The 11,765-nt window shown below is 49.1% G+C and overlaps 6 protein-coding genes across 6 annotated transcripts; all 6 read left to right on the top strand.

Moving 5' to 3' along the window:
- Window positions 1–354: 354 nt before the first annotated feature.
- TbgDal_XI13200 (hypothetical protein, conserved) lies at window positions 355–1,392 on the top strand (the record flags this gene model as incomplete). The annotated part of the gene is made up of 1 exon (XM_011782163.1): window positions 355–1,392. One exon carries the CDS (start codon window positions 355–357, stop codon window positions 1,390–1,392), a length of 1,038 nt encoding a protein of 345 aa, XP_011780465.1.
- Window positions 1,393–2,216: 824 nt separating this feature from the next.
- On the top strand, window positions 2,217–3,542 carry TbgDal_XI13210 (eukaryotic translation initiation factor 4e,putative; the record flags this gene model as incomplete). The annotated part of the gene is made up of 1 exon (XM_011782164.1): window positions 2,217–3,542. The coding sequence occupies one exon, from the start codon at window positions 2,217–2,219 to the stop codon at window positions 3,540–3,542; it is 1,326 nt and encodes a 441-aa protein (XP_011780466.1).
- A 1,618-nt stretch (window positions 3,543–5,160) lies between these two features.
- TbgDal_XI13220 (hypothetical protein, unlikely) lies at window positions 5,161–5,478 on the top strand (the record flags this gene model as incomplete). Its single annotated transcript, XM_011782165.1, has 1 exon — window positions 5,161–5,478. One exon carries the CDS (start codon window positions 5,161–5,163, stop codon window positions 5,476–5,478), a length of 318 nt encoding a protein of 105 aa, XP_011780467.1.
- A 674-nt stretch (window positions 5,479–6,152) lies between these two features.
- On the top strand, window positions 6,153–6,548 carry TbgDal_XI13230 (hypothetical protein, unlikely; the record flags this gene model as incomplete). Its single annotated transcript, XM_011782166.1, has 1 exon — window positions 6,153–6,548. One exon carries the CDS (start codon window positions 6,153–6,155, stop codon window positions 6,546–6,548), a length of 396 nt encoding a protein of 131 aa, XP_011780468.1.
- Window positions 6,549–6,989: 441 nt separating this feature from the next.
- Window positions 6,990–8,813, top strand: TbgDal_XI13240 (acyl-CoA dehydrogenase, putative; the record flags this gene model as incomplete). The annotated part of the gene is made up of 1 exon (XM_011782167.1): window positions 6,990–8,813. One exon carries the CDS (start codon window positions 6,990–6,992, stop codon window positions 8,811–8,813), a length of 1,824 nt encoding a protein of 607 aa, XP_011780469.1.
- A 1,121-nt stretch (window positions 8,814–9,934) lies between these two features.
- Window positions 9,935–11,596, top strand: TbgDal_XI13250 (hypothetical protein, conserved; the record flags this gene model as incomplete). Its single annotated transcript, XM_011782168.1, has 1 exon — window positions 9,935–11,596. One exon carries the CDS (start codon window positions 9,935–9,937, stop codon window positions 11,594–11,596), a length of 1,662 nt encoding a protein of 553 aa, XP_011780470.1.
- Window positions 11,597–11,765: the final 169 nt, after the last annotated feature.

Raw genomic sequence — 11,765 nt, forward strand, 5'->3', positions numbered from 1 at the left:
CTTCTTATCATCCTCGACGAGGCCACGCACTAACACACGTCAGCCCACATTTATTATTTTTTTTTTTACGATAACTTCTACCTCCACCACATTCTCGCGCGCTGAGTGTGTGTATGGCTACCATGGAAAGGACGGAAGAAGGGAAACTTCTTTTTTTTTTTGTACTCTGCAGGTAGCTTTACAGCGGCTGCTCCTTCTCTCACACCTCCTTTAGTTCATCTAGTTGTCCATCAGCCCTCTGCACATACGCGGGGGTGCTAGCGCTGGCAAACAGTGAAGGCGAGTGCGACGGCTGCTCTAACCAAGAGGAAACTCGTTCAATCTTTTGTTTGCTCTCTCTCTCTCTCTCTACTGATGGATTTTGGCACGGATGTAGCAGCATTGCCAGCGCGCCGCACAAAACTTGTATTCCTCTACAGCAGCGATGACGAAGACGATGATAAGGGAACTGTGGCATCCACAGCAATCGGGACGCCTATGATGGGGGAAGTTTGTGGGGTTCTCCATAATGGTAACGGGTGCAGTGGTTCAATTGCCGTTGAGGTGGAGGAAGAGGCATGCCTGAGGCCACCAGCGGAGGATCTCATGGTCATGCGCCAGGAAGCGGATGCGTTGAAGCAAAAGGAAGAAAAGGAGAACCCCGATTTCGTGGAGGATGTTGAGGGGGTTGCGGAGGTGCCGACGCGCCCCCGTGTGAAAGTTGTCGATGCACCAGCCTTGTGGGAAACTGCGGCAGGGCTGCGGAATTATTTGCGTGCGGAGGAGGTTGGGACCCTCTCGAATTCACACAAACGTTTCCGCGAGGAGGAAAAAGACGAATTAAATGCGTGCGCTACCGGGGTGGAAAGGAGGCCTCAGCCACTGTTTGATGATGATGGACTTGTCCGAGCCGTGGCGGTAGATGGTTACACGCTCACAGTTGACGAAACTGAATTGCAACAAATGTGTGGTTCTGAAGGGATGCGTGAGCGTTGTGCCGAAGACAGGGAACTCCATGATTATCTTGACTGTGATGAGCGCTGTGAGCTGGGCGGTGAAGATGCGGATGAGGGGCGGGAAGAAGAGGAAGATGAATACGGTTATGATGAGGAAGATGAAGATGACGAGGAGGAGGATGAGGAGCTAGACGCAGCGCTGGTTGTTGCCGTTGTCGAGCAGTTGGTTCGCTGCTGCGAAAGCGATGAACTTGACGAAGCCCTGCGTGGTGACGGAGATCAGTTCCTGGAGCGTGCGCGTCCACTGCTCCATCAAGTAAACTCCGGTGAAATGGAACCCTTGGCGTTTGGCGAGGAGGTAAGGAAGGACATACTGAAGTTGCAGCGTGCATTTAGGCGTGTAAGCCGCCCTCGGGACGAGCCAGTTGTTATTGATGGAGTTGTGATGGACATCTGAAACCGAGGCAAGCCATTCCGAGCTGGACGACCCCTGTGGAGACAAAGGAGGAAAATAAGAACCGTGTAAAGGCTTGGGCATGCGATTTAAGAATCACGTTGTTGGTGCTTGGGCCGCAAAGAACTGATTCCTCTACTGAACAGCATCTACTACACAATGCAGTGCACTGCACCTGTTAGTCCCTACACCCTTGTTAGTTTCTTTTCCATTTTTTTTTTTCCGCTCTTCTAGCTGTGTCCTCATTTCGGTTGTCAGCACCCTAGCTTTTCACACCGTAAGACCGGTGACCAGCAATACACGTATCTTTCTACCCAACAAGTCGGACAGAGGTGGCGAGGAGGGAAAGCCATTGCTCTTTTGGGTACTCGAGAACATAAAGTTAACAGAAGGAAGCTGCCGACCACAACGATAAGGGAGTGTAAATGAACAAGGGGGACGCTGGGACCCGTGATGTGCGTCCCAAAGGCTGACAAGGGAAAGAGGCAATTGGAGAGGTGAGGGACGGTGGGGTGCCGTGTCACATTGGTGTTTTCGTAGGTTTGGTATGAAAAAATTATGTTTTACGCGTGAGTGTTGTGGGGGCGGCTCGTTTCCATACACCCGGAAGCTTTACCTCACGCACAGTTAGGTCCAAATAGTTTCATCGTCGGAGCCAGCATACGTTTCTATCCAAAAGTGGTGTGGTGCTTCACAACGGAGTTGTTGTGCCCTTGTAATTTCACCCTTATTTTTTGTCATTTCTTTGTTCTCTAGTTTTCAGGGAGAAGGTAACAGTTGGTAAACCTCCGACATAAGGGAGAGTAGCAAACAGGCAGCGAGGTTATATGAATCCAGAAGCGGAGGAATTTGTACCGAAGGGGAACCGCACACCAGGATCCGGTGGTCGGCGTGGAAACGGCGGTGGCTCCCGGCAGATTCCGGTCCGCGGGGAACGTCAACAACCACCGCCACCACCACCACCACAGCAGCAACAGCAGCAGGTGGCGCCGTCGTCACAGACAACACTTCGCGCGAGTGCAGAGCCATTCCAGCCTAAGGGCTCCCAAGGGTTTGGGCTCGTTGGGCAAGTACTTCCATATGTTGCCGGCCCACCAGGCGGTGTCCCACAAGCGTGGGAGTCTGTGGAGCCAGTGCCTCCGCTTTCTGTGTGGAAGAGTGATTCAGTGCAGCAAGCGGGCGCAAAACCGCTGTCACTTAGCGCCACACCCTATACGCCTACTAACCCAAAGATTTCGTCCAAGTTCCCAGCCACTCCTGAGGCTCAGCGGGGCCCTTCAACAGAGTTTAAGGACACGACACCAGCGTCACTTCAGCCTCAGGAAAAGGAAGTGGTAGAGGTAGGTGAAAAGGCTGTGGCTATAGCCTCGCCCCCGGAGGAAGATGCTGTTGCCGCCAATGGTGGCTCTGTTGATGCCAGCGGCGCACCATCAACGCAGAACTTCACCGTAGGTGAGATAGTGGAGAACGACTTTAGCGGATCGATGCTTCCCAGTTTGTTTCAGGTAGAGGTGCTAGACAAGCCGGCCCCTGCCGAGCCTGTGCGGTTTAATACAGTGTGGGCCCTCTATGCCGACGAGCATCCAACACCGTTTGGAGCTCCGTTAGCGTATCACCCGGTTCTCGTCCACCTTGTTGGGGATGTTGAGTGCTTCTGGCGCCTGTGGAGGCATCTGCCCCCTCCATCCACGTTGCTGCCCGCCTTCACATATCACTGGTTCCGTCGGGACATTAGGCCGAACTGGGAGCACACCCGTAACAAGAATGGTGGAACAATCACCTTCGTAATATTTGACAGAGACAAGCCGGGCTTGAATAACAAGCAGACAATGGATGATGCTTTCATGGCGATGCTCATGGCATGCAGTGGGGAATCGTTGGCGGAGAGTACAACGAACCTCAACGGCGTGATGCTCAAGGTGCGACAGAACAAACCCACAACGCTGCAGATTTGGACAGCCAGCTCAGATGAGTTGAAGCTCAGGTCCTTAGCCCGTAGTCTGAGGACTTTATTAGAAAAGGTTATTGGGCCCAAGCCACTGCAAAAGCTAGAATATTTCTCGCATCAAAGGACGCAGGTTGGTGCCCCCGGTAGTCTGGCCGGAAGGATGAAAGGAAAACCGTCGAGGATAACACCCGACTTCACGCTTTAGTAATCGCTGCTTGCGTACACGTACCGTAAACAGAACATGTTTTTCTTTTGTGTGTGTGTGTGTGTGTGCATGTATGGTGGGCGTATGCCATGTTATGTGGATGGGAGGGGAGACATTAGGTGGAACACACAGACAAGATGCGATTCTCACCGATGGTGGGGAAATGACACACATATAATATATATATATATATATATATATATAGATGTTAAGGATGGGAGGAAGTAGAGTGGAAGGTGATGGATGGGACTTTCCTTCACACACCAAGGGAAAAAAGTGGGGAGGGGAGTGTAACGGTGCCTTTCTTGCCCTTTAAACTCGAGTCCGCTAGTGCATTTGAGGCGTGTTGTCTCCAACCACTTGTTTGTTTTCTCCTATAAAAGCTGTAGCACCATTGTTTGGAGTGTCCGACGCAGTGAGCAAACGAAACCGGAGAAAATGTGTTGCATGTGTTCACTGAAGCGCTCGGGCGGTATTGCAATCGGGAAAAGGTCACGACCCCATAACAAGAGAAAAATTGAAAATAGGTCGTGGTCGCCCGCATGCACTTCGCTTTTCCTTTTACGGGTAAGGTTTTTTTTTTCCATCACCATGTGGTGTTTTACTTATCAGCTCCTCTGTTTGTAGCCCATGTGTCTTTGTGACCAGTGGCTCATTATGTTGCTTTATATATTTATGTACATATATATATATATATATATATATATATAAGGAAGACAATAAAAGGGATGTTTTCGGCGTTAGTAAACAGACATTTCACTATTGTTTTTGTTACTGTTATTATTGTTACCGTTACTGTTGTTGTTTTGTTTTCGGTTCCTGACCTCTTTTCCTTCTCACGTGAATGCATCGCAGTATCGCCAATGCGGAATTCCATCACCGCCACCACTACGACCACCAACGAGCACGTAAGCTTATCGCGAGGTTGTTAGGCTGCAGCACAGTTATTTCTTTTTTTTTTTTTAGTGCATAGCCGTTACCAAAGCGACCAACGGGCTCTCCAGTTTTCGCACACATGAAGAGGGAACGAGGAAGGGTGGGTGTAAGCCAAGGTTTCAATTCGGTGTGATGTGTGTTTGATATTATGAATGTTTATTTATTTATACATGTTTCCTATCCTTGTGTGCGTGCGTGCGTGCGCGTGTGTCTGTCTGTCTGTCTGTGTGTGTGTGTGTGTGTGTGTGTGTGTGTGTGTGTGTGTGTGTGTGTGTGTGTGTGTGTGTGTGTGTGTGTGTGTGTGTGTGTGTGTGTGTGTGTGTGTAGTTCTTGTGGTAGGCAAAGATGTGAACACAGAGGTGTAGGGGAGGGAACATAGGAGTCACTGTCATAATTTCTTTAACCTTTCCTACCGCTCCTCATCCTTTTCCTTCATTTTATTTTCTCCTTTTCAGTTGATACACTTCGTTGCCCTTAAGGAGGGTTGGGTGGTAGGAGAGGTGAAGTGAAACTTTCTGGTTTGTAGCTGTGGGTATTTGACTGTGGGGGAAAGAGGGAGGCGGGTGGTGGATGGGAGGTGATGAGGTTCTTCCTCAGGTTTACTTGTAATCGTTGGGATTGTGATTGTGCCCATTGATGTCATAAGAGAGGAAAGGGGGGAGGAGTATTGTGGGCGTAATTAATGGGAATGGGAACGATGATGTGTGGTGCGCGTGCCGGCTGGGAATCCACGCTACCAAGTACATCAACTCTTAGTTTTGGCTACTCCTTGTTACCCCGCGTTTCGTTTCTTTTTGTTTGTTTTATTATTATTTTCATAGTGCCCCGTTCCCGTTTTGTGTTCCGCTCTGCGTGTCTATTAGGGCTTTTGATTGATTCCGGTGGTTCTTTCGGTGTGGTACGTTGGGTGTCGCTTTTGGCCTACCGAGGGAGCGTAAAGCAAACTAATAAAGATAATAGTGAATGGATCTTTTTGTTGTCAGCAAGAGAAAAGAGGTAACAGAGAGGAAGGAATGAAAAAAAAATTATGAAAGGAGTAGTGTGTGGTGTTGACGGCGTTTGGGGTGCGATGCGTCAGCACAATGAAGGTCGCGCAATATGTCGCTTTCTTTCATTTGTGCATAACCACGCTAAGCAAAATTCAGATATGTGAGGCGAATAGGAGGGGAGGGGGACGGAGGCGGAGGCAGAGCCGCCCCCCCTTTTTTCTTTTCTCTAATCCCTGCTGTTCGCAACACGTTTCACCGCTCTTTAGTTTATTTTCTTGAACGAGATCGAGTTAAGGGGTGGCGAGGGAAATGTATGAATAATGAGTAATAACTAATACTAACGGCAATAGTAACTAAAGTAACGAAACAAAAGGAAAAAAGGCAACAAAAAGAATGGGTAATGGCAAGAGAGGAGGTAGATAGGGCGACTAACACTAACGTAATGTGATTCGCGCGTACATTATACACATATAGGTACAACTGTACTTGTGTGTTCCACGTGAGGAAGAAAAGGAACAAAGGAAGGTGCAAGGAAGATAAGGTAAGATGAGAAGGAGGGGGCGGCGCTAAAGAAAAGAAACGGAGGAGGGAGGAAAAGAGAAAAATAAAGCGTTTAAAACGGAAAGAAAGGGGAAAAAATGAGAAAAAAATACTGTAAGGAAACAAATAGCGATACAGTTCGACTATGGTGATGCGAGGGGTGGGTATAAAAAGATACGAAGCGCGAGAGGGCAAGTTGGTAGCCTTAATTTTTGGTTATTCGTTTCCTTCCTTCCTTCCTTCTCTTCTCTTCTCTCTTCCCCCCTTTCTTTTCCTTTTATCCGTTTTCTCTTCCCTCATTTTGCTTTTTTATTGTTACGTTGGGTGGGGGGATTGCATAGGTGAGAAGGAAGAGAAAGGTGGTAGCAAGCTGAGTAAGATGTGCCACAACATTTTGTTTTTTTTCTTTCTCTGGGTTCAAAGATATCCTGATGGTTCGAACTACGGAAAGAAGGAAAGAGCAGTGGCGTGGTACCCAGCACGCTGCTTTCCGCTAATGTTTGAAGTGGTTGTTAGCCGTTGGCGCGAGATTAAAGCGTAATGAAGACACGTTTCCCCCTTTCCCCCTCCTGTGTCCATCTTCCTTTCGGTAGTTCTGCCGTCAGTGCCGTTTCGGAATACCCTTTTAGTTTGTTAGATGACATATCAACCTATTGGGCTCTTTTTCTTTACCGGACCAAACCAATATTTAATAAAGAACATATATATATATAATACTAGTTTTCGTTTTTGAAAGCCCTGAGCGAGCGCAGGAAATCCACCCTTCTCGCAACCGCAGCGTGCGGTGGAATCTTACAGAGTTCGGGAAAAAGAACAGAAGGCTCGCACAAAACCACGATTGGCTTTCAGTGTTTATCAAAGTGGAGGTAAATAACAGAAGGCATTGGGAGAGGCTGGTTTTCAGATAGGGAGGAAGTCTTGGAGGCATTCAAAGGATTAAAGAGGGAGGAAGGTGTGGAGGGAGCGTAACAAACACTAAGCCATGTTTCGTCGTAGCCTTTCCCGCCGTAGTCTGCAGTATCAACCATGCTTCAAGGACCTTAGCTTCCTCGTGGAAGACGTGTTTAACATGTATGCGCACTATGAAAAACTTGGGTACACCAACGTCAAGAGGGAATTTCTTACCAACCTTCTTGCTGAAGCTGGAACCCTCGCCACAACGTCACTTCTGCCGCTATACTCTTCTAGTGACGTTGAGGGATGTCAGTGGCTGCAGAATAGCCAAGTTGGTACACCAAAAGGTTTCGAGGCCGCTTATAAGACACTGTGCAGTAAGGGATGGATCGGTATTAGCCAACCACTGGAGTTTGGCGGCAAAGCGTTGCCATACTCAGTTGGTAGTATCACGCGAGAGGTCATGGAAACAGCAAATCCACCACTTTTAACGTATGCCACCCAAAGCATAGGAGCAGCTGAGGCGCTGATGACATGTGTAAGCGCGAAGAAACATGAAATGTTTCTCAGGCGGCTAGTTTCTGGGGAATGGAGCGGTTCATTGAGCCTCACCGAGGGGCAAAGCGGAGCGGCTGAAGGAGTGGTTACGGCAGAGCGGGCACAAGATGGGACATACAACTTGACGGGGACGAGGAATTTTATCTTGGCCGGGGACCATAACCTCACAGCAAATGTGCTTTATGTTGTGCTGGCACGATTACCTTCCTCACAGGCGACAGGCACCGACTTGTCGCTGTTCCTGGTTCCGCGCCACGTACCAAAGTCGGATGGATCGCTGGAAACTGAAAGGAATGTAAAATGCCTTGGATTAGAGGCCACCATGGGCATGAAGGGTAGCTCCATCTGTCGAATGGGGTTCGACAATTCGACCGGCTACTTTGTTGGGGAGTTCAATTCGGGTGTGAAGCGGACGGTAACTACCACGAACACGGCGGCCGTTGCAGCTGCAGTGCAGGGTGTCTGCCACGCTGAACTTGCTTTTCAAAATGCCCTTTCACGAACTCGTGGGTGCAACTCACAGTGCACGTCGGAGAGTAGCACATGTGCAGAAGGTACCAGCACCGTATTAATACCCGACGCGAACATGCGTTTGAGTATACTCTTTGCCAAAGCCGTGGCCGAGGGAGGTAGGGCGCTTTCGTTAGATGTTTCACGACTTCTTGACATTTACCACAACACGACGGATGCCACCGCGCGTGAGGGGATGGGGAACAAAATTAACTTTTACTCCACTATAGCCAATACGTGCCTAACCACATGGAATTTTCAGGCCATCTCCCGTTGCCTGTGGATGTGGAGTCCGCAAGGTGTTGTGAAGGGCAATGATATGGAGCAGATTTTGCGCGACGCCCGCGCTGCTGCGCAGCACAGTGGTGCTATGACGTCCAATTCAGTTGAATTCCTCAATCGGCACATATTGCCTCTGCACACGGAGGAGGTCGCAAGCTTTGGCAGTAATGTTCGTGCGCTGGTGCGGCCATATCTTTTTTCGAGGGGTACCATCGGTCAGTGTGCCCGGCGTCTGTGGCTACTCCAAAAACAGTGGCGGTTGGGTATTGCCAAGGTGAAGATGTTAGCCATGCAAGAGCCCGATAGCGTCGGCGCTGTGTCGGAGGATGTAATCATGTACGCGGGTTACATGGTGTTGGCGTACAATTGGTTACGTATGGCCACAGTGGCACAAAAACTTATTGACTCTGGGAAAGATGTAGACGGCTTCTATCGTTGTAAGGTGGATGTTTGTCAGTATGTCTTTCAGTACTTGGTACCGTACGCGGATGCGCACTTTCAGATTATGCAGAACGGCGCCAGTGTCATGAAAAGTTGCGAGTCGACATGGGATCTTAGGTGATAACTCGAGCTTTTTTCCTTCGCAACATTTCGAATGCTTAACAGGACGACGGATTGAAGTTTCTTTGTTCATGTGCAGGAAAGGAGACACGTAAGCTGTGTACTTGCGTTGTTGTTGTTACTGTGATAATTTGACGTTGAATTCACGAAAAAAAAAACTCTGTCAGGGAGGGGAATGTTACGTGGAAGACACGTACTCACCTACTTTAGTTTTGATGTGCTTACCCCACTAATTATTTTTCTATGGGGTGGCAAGGAAGGAAAGGTTGCTGTTTTATCGTTATTGGACTAACTTCGCATCAATCAGGAGGGCTGTGGGGGCGAACGAATGCTCCAACAAAGTTCAGGTGAACTCTGGTTCTGTTTCTAGTTGGTGAAAAGGAAGAAAGAGAGGCACCCGTGTTTCTGTTTATGTAGTTGTTTACGTTGCTGGAAACAAGCTTATAGTGGCCGCTTCTTGTCATTACTATTATTTATTTTATTTTATTGTTTTCGAGTTTCGAATATTCATAGCATGACGTTTGTCGAACCGGCGAAAGATTCGAAACATCGTCGTTGATCCACCGAGTAGGTTTGTTCAACGGTTCTACTCCTTTCATGTCGTTTTTAACTATCGAATTCATTCCATTTATTAATCACCACGGCAGCGACTTCCCTTACGTGTCTTGGGATCGTTGCTGTTGAGCGCAGCGGGGATTTGAAGTGGGGAGGCAAATGAATAGCATTATCTGCACGATTGCACGAGCGGTGGCGGACATTGACTTCCTGAATCCAGGGCGAGGTATTAGTTCGCTACTGCAGTGCTGCCACCCGCCAATAGGTGTGGCTAACTTATTTTAACTTGCGTTCCCCCACTTTTTTTACCTCCAAGATGCCAAGTGGCCATTGGAAATGCTACTGTTGTTGATTTCTTTTTTGTTGTTGTTGTTGTTCTTTATGCTTTCCGCCAAATTTTTAATGGTGCCTAACAAAAGGAAGGGAGAGGGAAGAGAACTCGCCATTACCATACTTGGGGTAGACGAATAGTGGGATATATATTTCTTTGCTCCTTACTTGCAGGAGACACGAAGAGAGGGAGAAAAGGTGAATTCTCTGCCGCACACGGCTCAGATTCCATTCTAAATGGCGGCAACAGGTTCACGAGAAGAAATGATGGAGGCCTTGAATAAGGCAAGACAGGCAATGGCCCGTCGTGTTCCGACTCCAACGGCGTCAACAGTACAATCATCATCCGAACATGATCCTTCGGCGAATGTCGGCGTTTTACAGATATATGATGCTGCGGATACCTCGTTATGTCGCCATGCTCGCCCGTCGGAAGCAAAAGACAATCGCGCCCACTTCTTTGAAACATGGTGTAAGAAGATCGAGGTGTTCGTTGCGGATCCGACTAAAACGACGTTGGAGCTTCCCCCTGAACTGTGCGCGAACGACCGTAGGGAGCTTCACAATCTTGCGGAGAAATATAATCTCAGTCACCATTCCCGTGGCACGGGGGCGACACGACATCTTGTGCTGAAGAAAGATGCGCTGCACTATAGAATGCCTGATGCTGCTCCAGCCAACATTGAAGCAATAAAGCGGGACCCTGGAACGAAAGAGTCTAAATTTCACCTTCGTCGCGTAAAGCAGAACCCTGAGGCCCCAGCTGGGTCGATGGGCGCCTTCGGTGATGAAACGACTGCCGCAATGGTGCACCGCTTGGTGCGTGCAACAGACGAGTATCGAAGAGCAGTGAATGTTGGGTATACTCAAGACGAGCTACTCGCTTTCGAAACCGGTGAATCAGTTGAGGGAATCCTCCGTAGCGGCGGAGAGCGAGACGCACAGCCCGCAACAAATGCCGATGTTGAGGATCCCACGGGATTATGTGCTTCGCCCCCCCGCGCGCGAATTACCGGCGGAGCGGATTACGAGGCGCGCGCGAAGGACTCTTCCGTTGGGGAGAAGTCGAAGGCGGTCTACGATGAGATGTGTCTTCGGTGCCAGACTCGGTCTCGTGTGGATTATGATATACAGAAATGGGATTGCAATGGGTATTGTGCGAAGTGCACTGCGCAGACCATTTGGAAACTTGTGGAGGTAGAAAATAGCACGGGAATGAGAAGTGCTCAGCGGAAGCATAACCGCGAAGAGTTCGAGAAAGCCGACGAAGCGCTTCCGCAAGAGGTGCAGCAACCCGAAGAAATCGATAAGGATAACGATGAGGATGATACGATCACGGTGGAAGATGTGGTGGATATGGCGAGCATGAATGACTTTAGCGCTGCGGATGTGAATTGGATTCGCCGCTTTGCAGTACATCACAGTTCAAAGGAGGTTTGCTGCTCTCTCAGTACACACATAGTGTTTTGCATCGAATTCAACGACTTATTGACCATGCGTATTTTCCGACCCTTCCTTAAGCTGCAGGGGAGCACAGACAGCAGCGATGAAAAGAAACGAACAAAGAACGAGTGTGGAGCGTCCTCTGATGGTTCAACTCTTACTGAAACTCATGGCGCATGGTTTGTGTGGCTACGCGAAGTGAAGCCGGCGGGTGTGGCGCTTTCTACACTGCTAGATGAATTGGCGGGTTGTACGCCCGAGGGCTACGACCGACTTTGCGTCGCCTTCCCGAACATGTCTGTGTACGGCACGGAGGCAAGCTGTGTGTGCCTTGTCAAACCAGGCGTGCTGAATATGGAGGGCCTTCAAGCAATGCGGCAGAAGTACGGTGAGCAGAATTTTCGCCTCGCCCAGGAGTTGGAGGTTGCTCTTGCGGGCGATAGCAAGCCCGCGTAAGCACCGATGCAGTGCTTTCGCACCTTTTTTTTTTTGTACGGGACGTTCACGGATTTAGTACGTGTTTCACTAAGAGTACAGTGATTCCTCCCTGTTCACTTTTTCTTCTTTTATTATTCTCTGTGTGCTGTGGAATATGCAAACGCGGATAGGTCTGCTTACACGAGCC

The sequence above is a fragment of the Trypanosoma brucei genome, chromosome 11 (genome assembly GCF_000210295.1).
Source record: "Trypanosoma brucei gambiense DAL972 chromosome 11, complete sequence".
Lineage (NCBI taxonomy): Eukaryota > Euglenozoa > Kinetoplastea > Trypanosomatida > Trypanosomatidae > Trypanosoma > Trypanosoma brucei.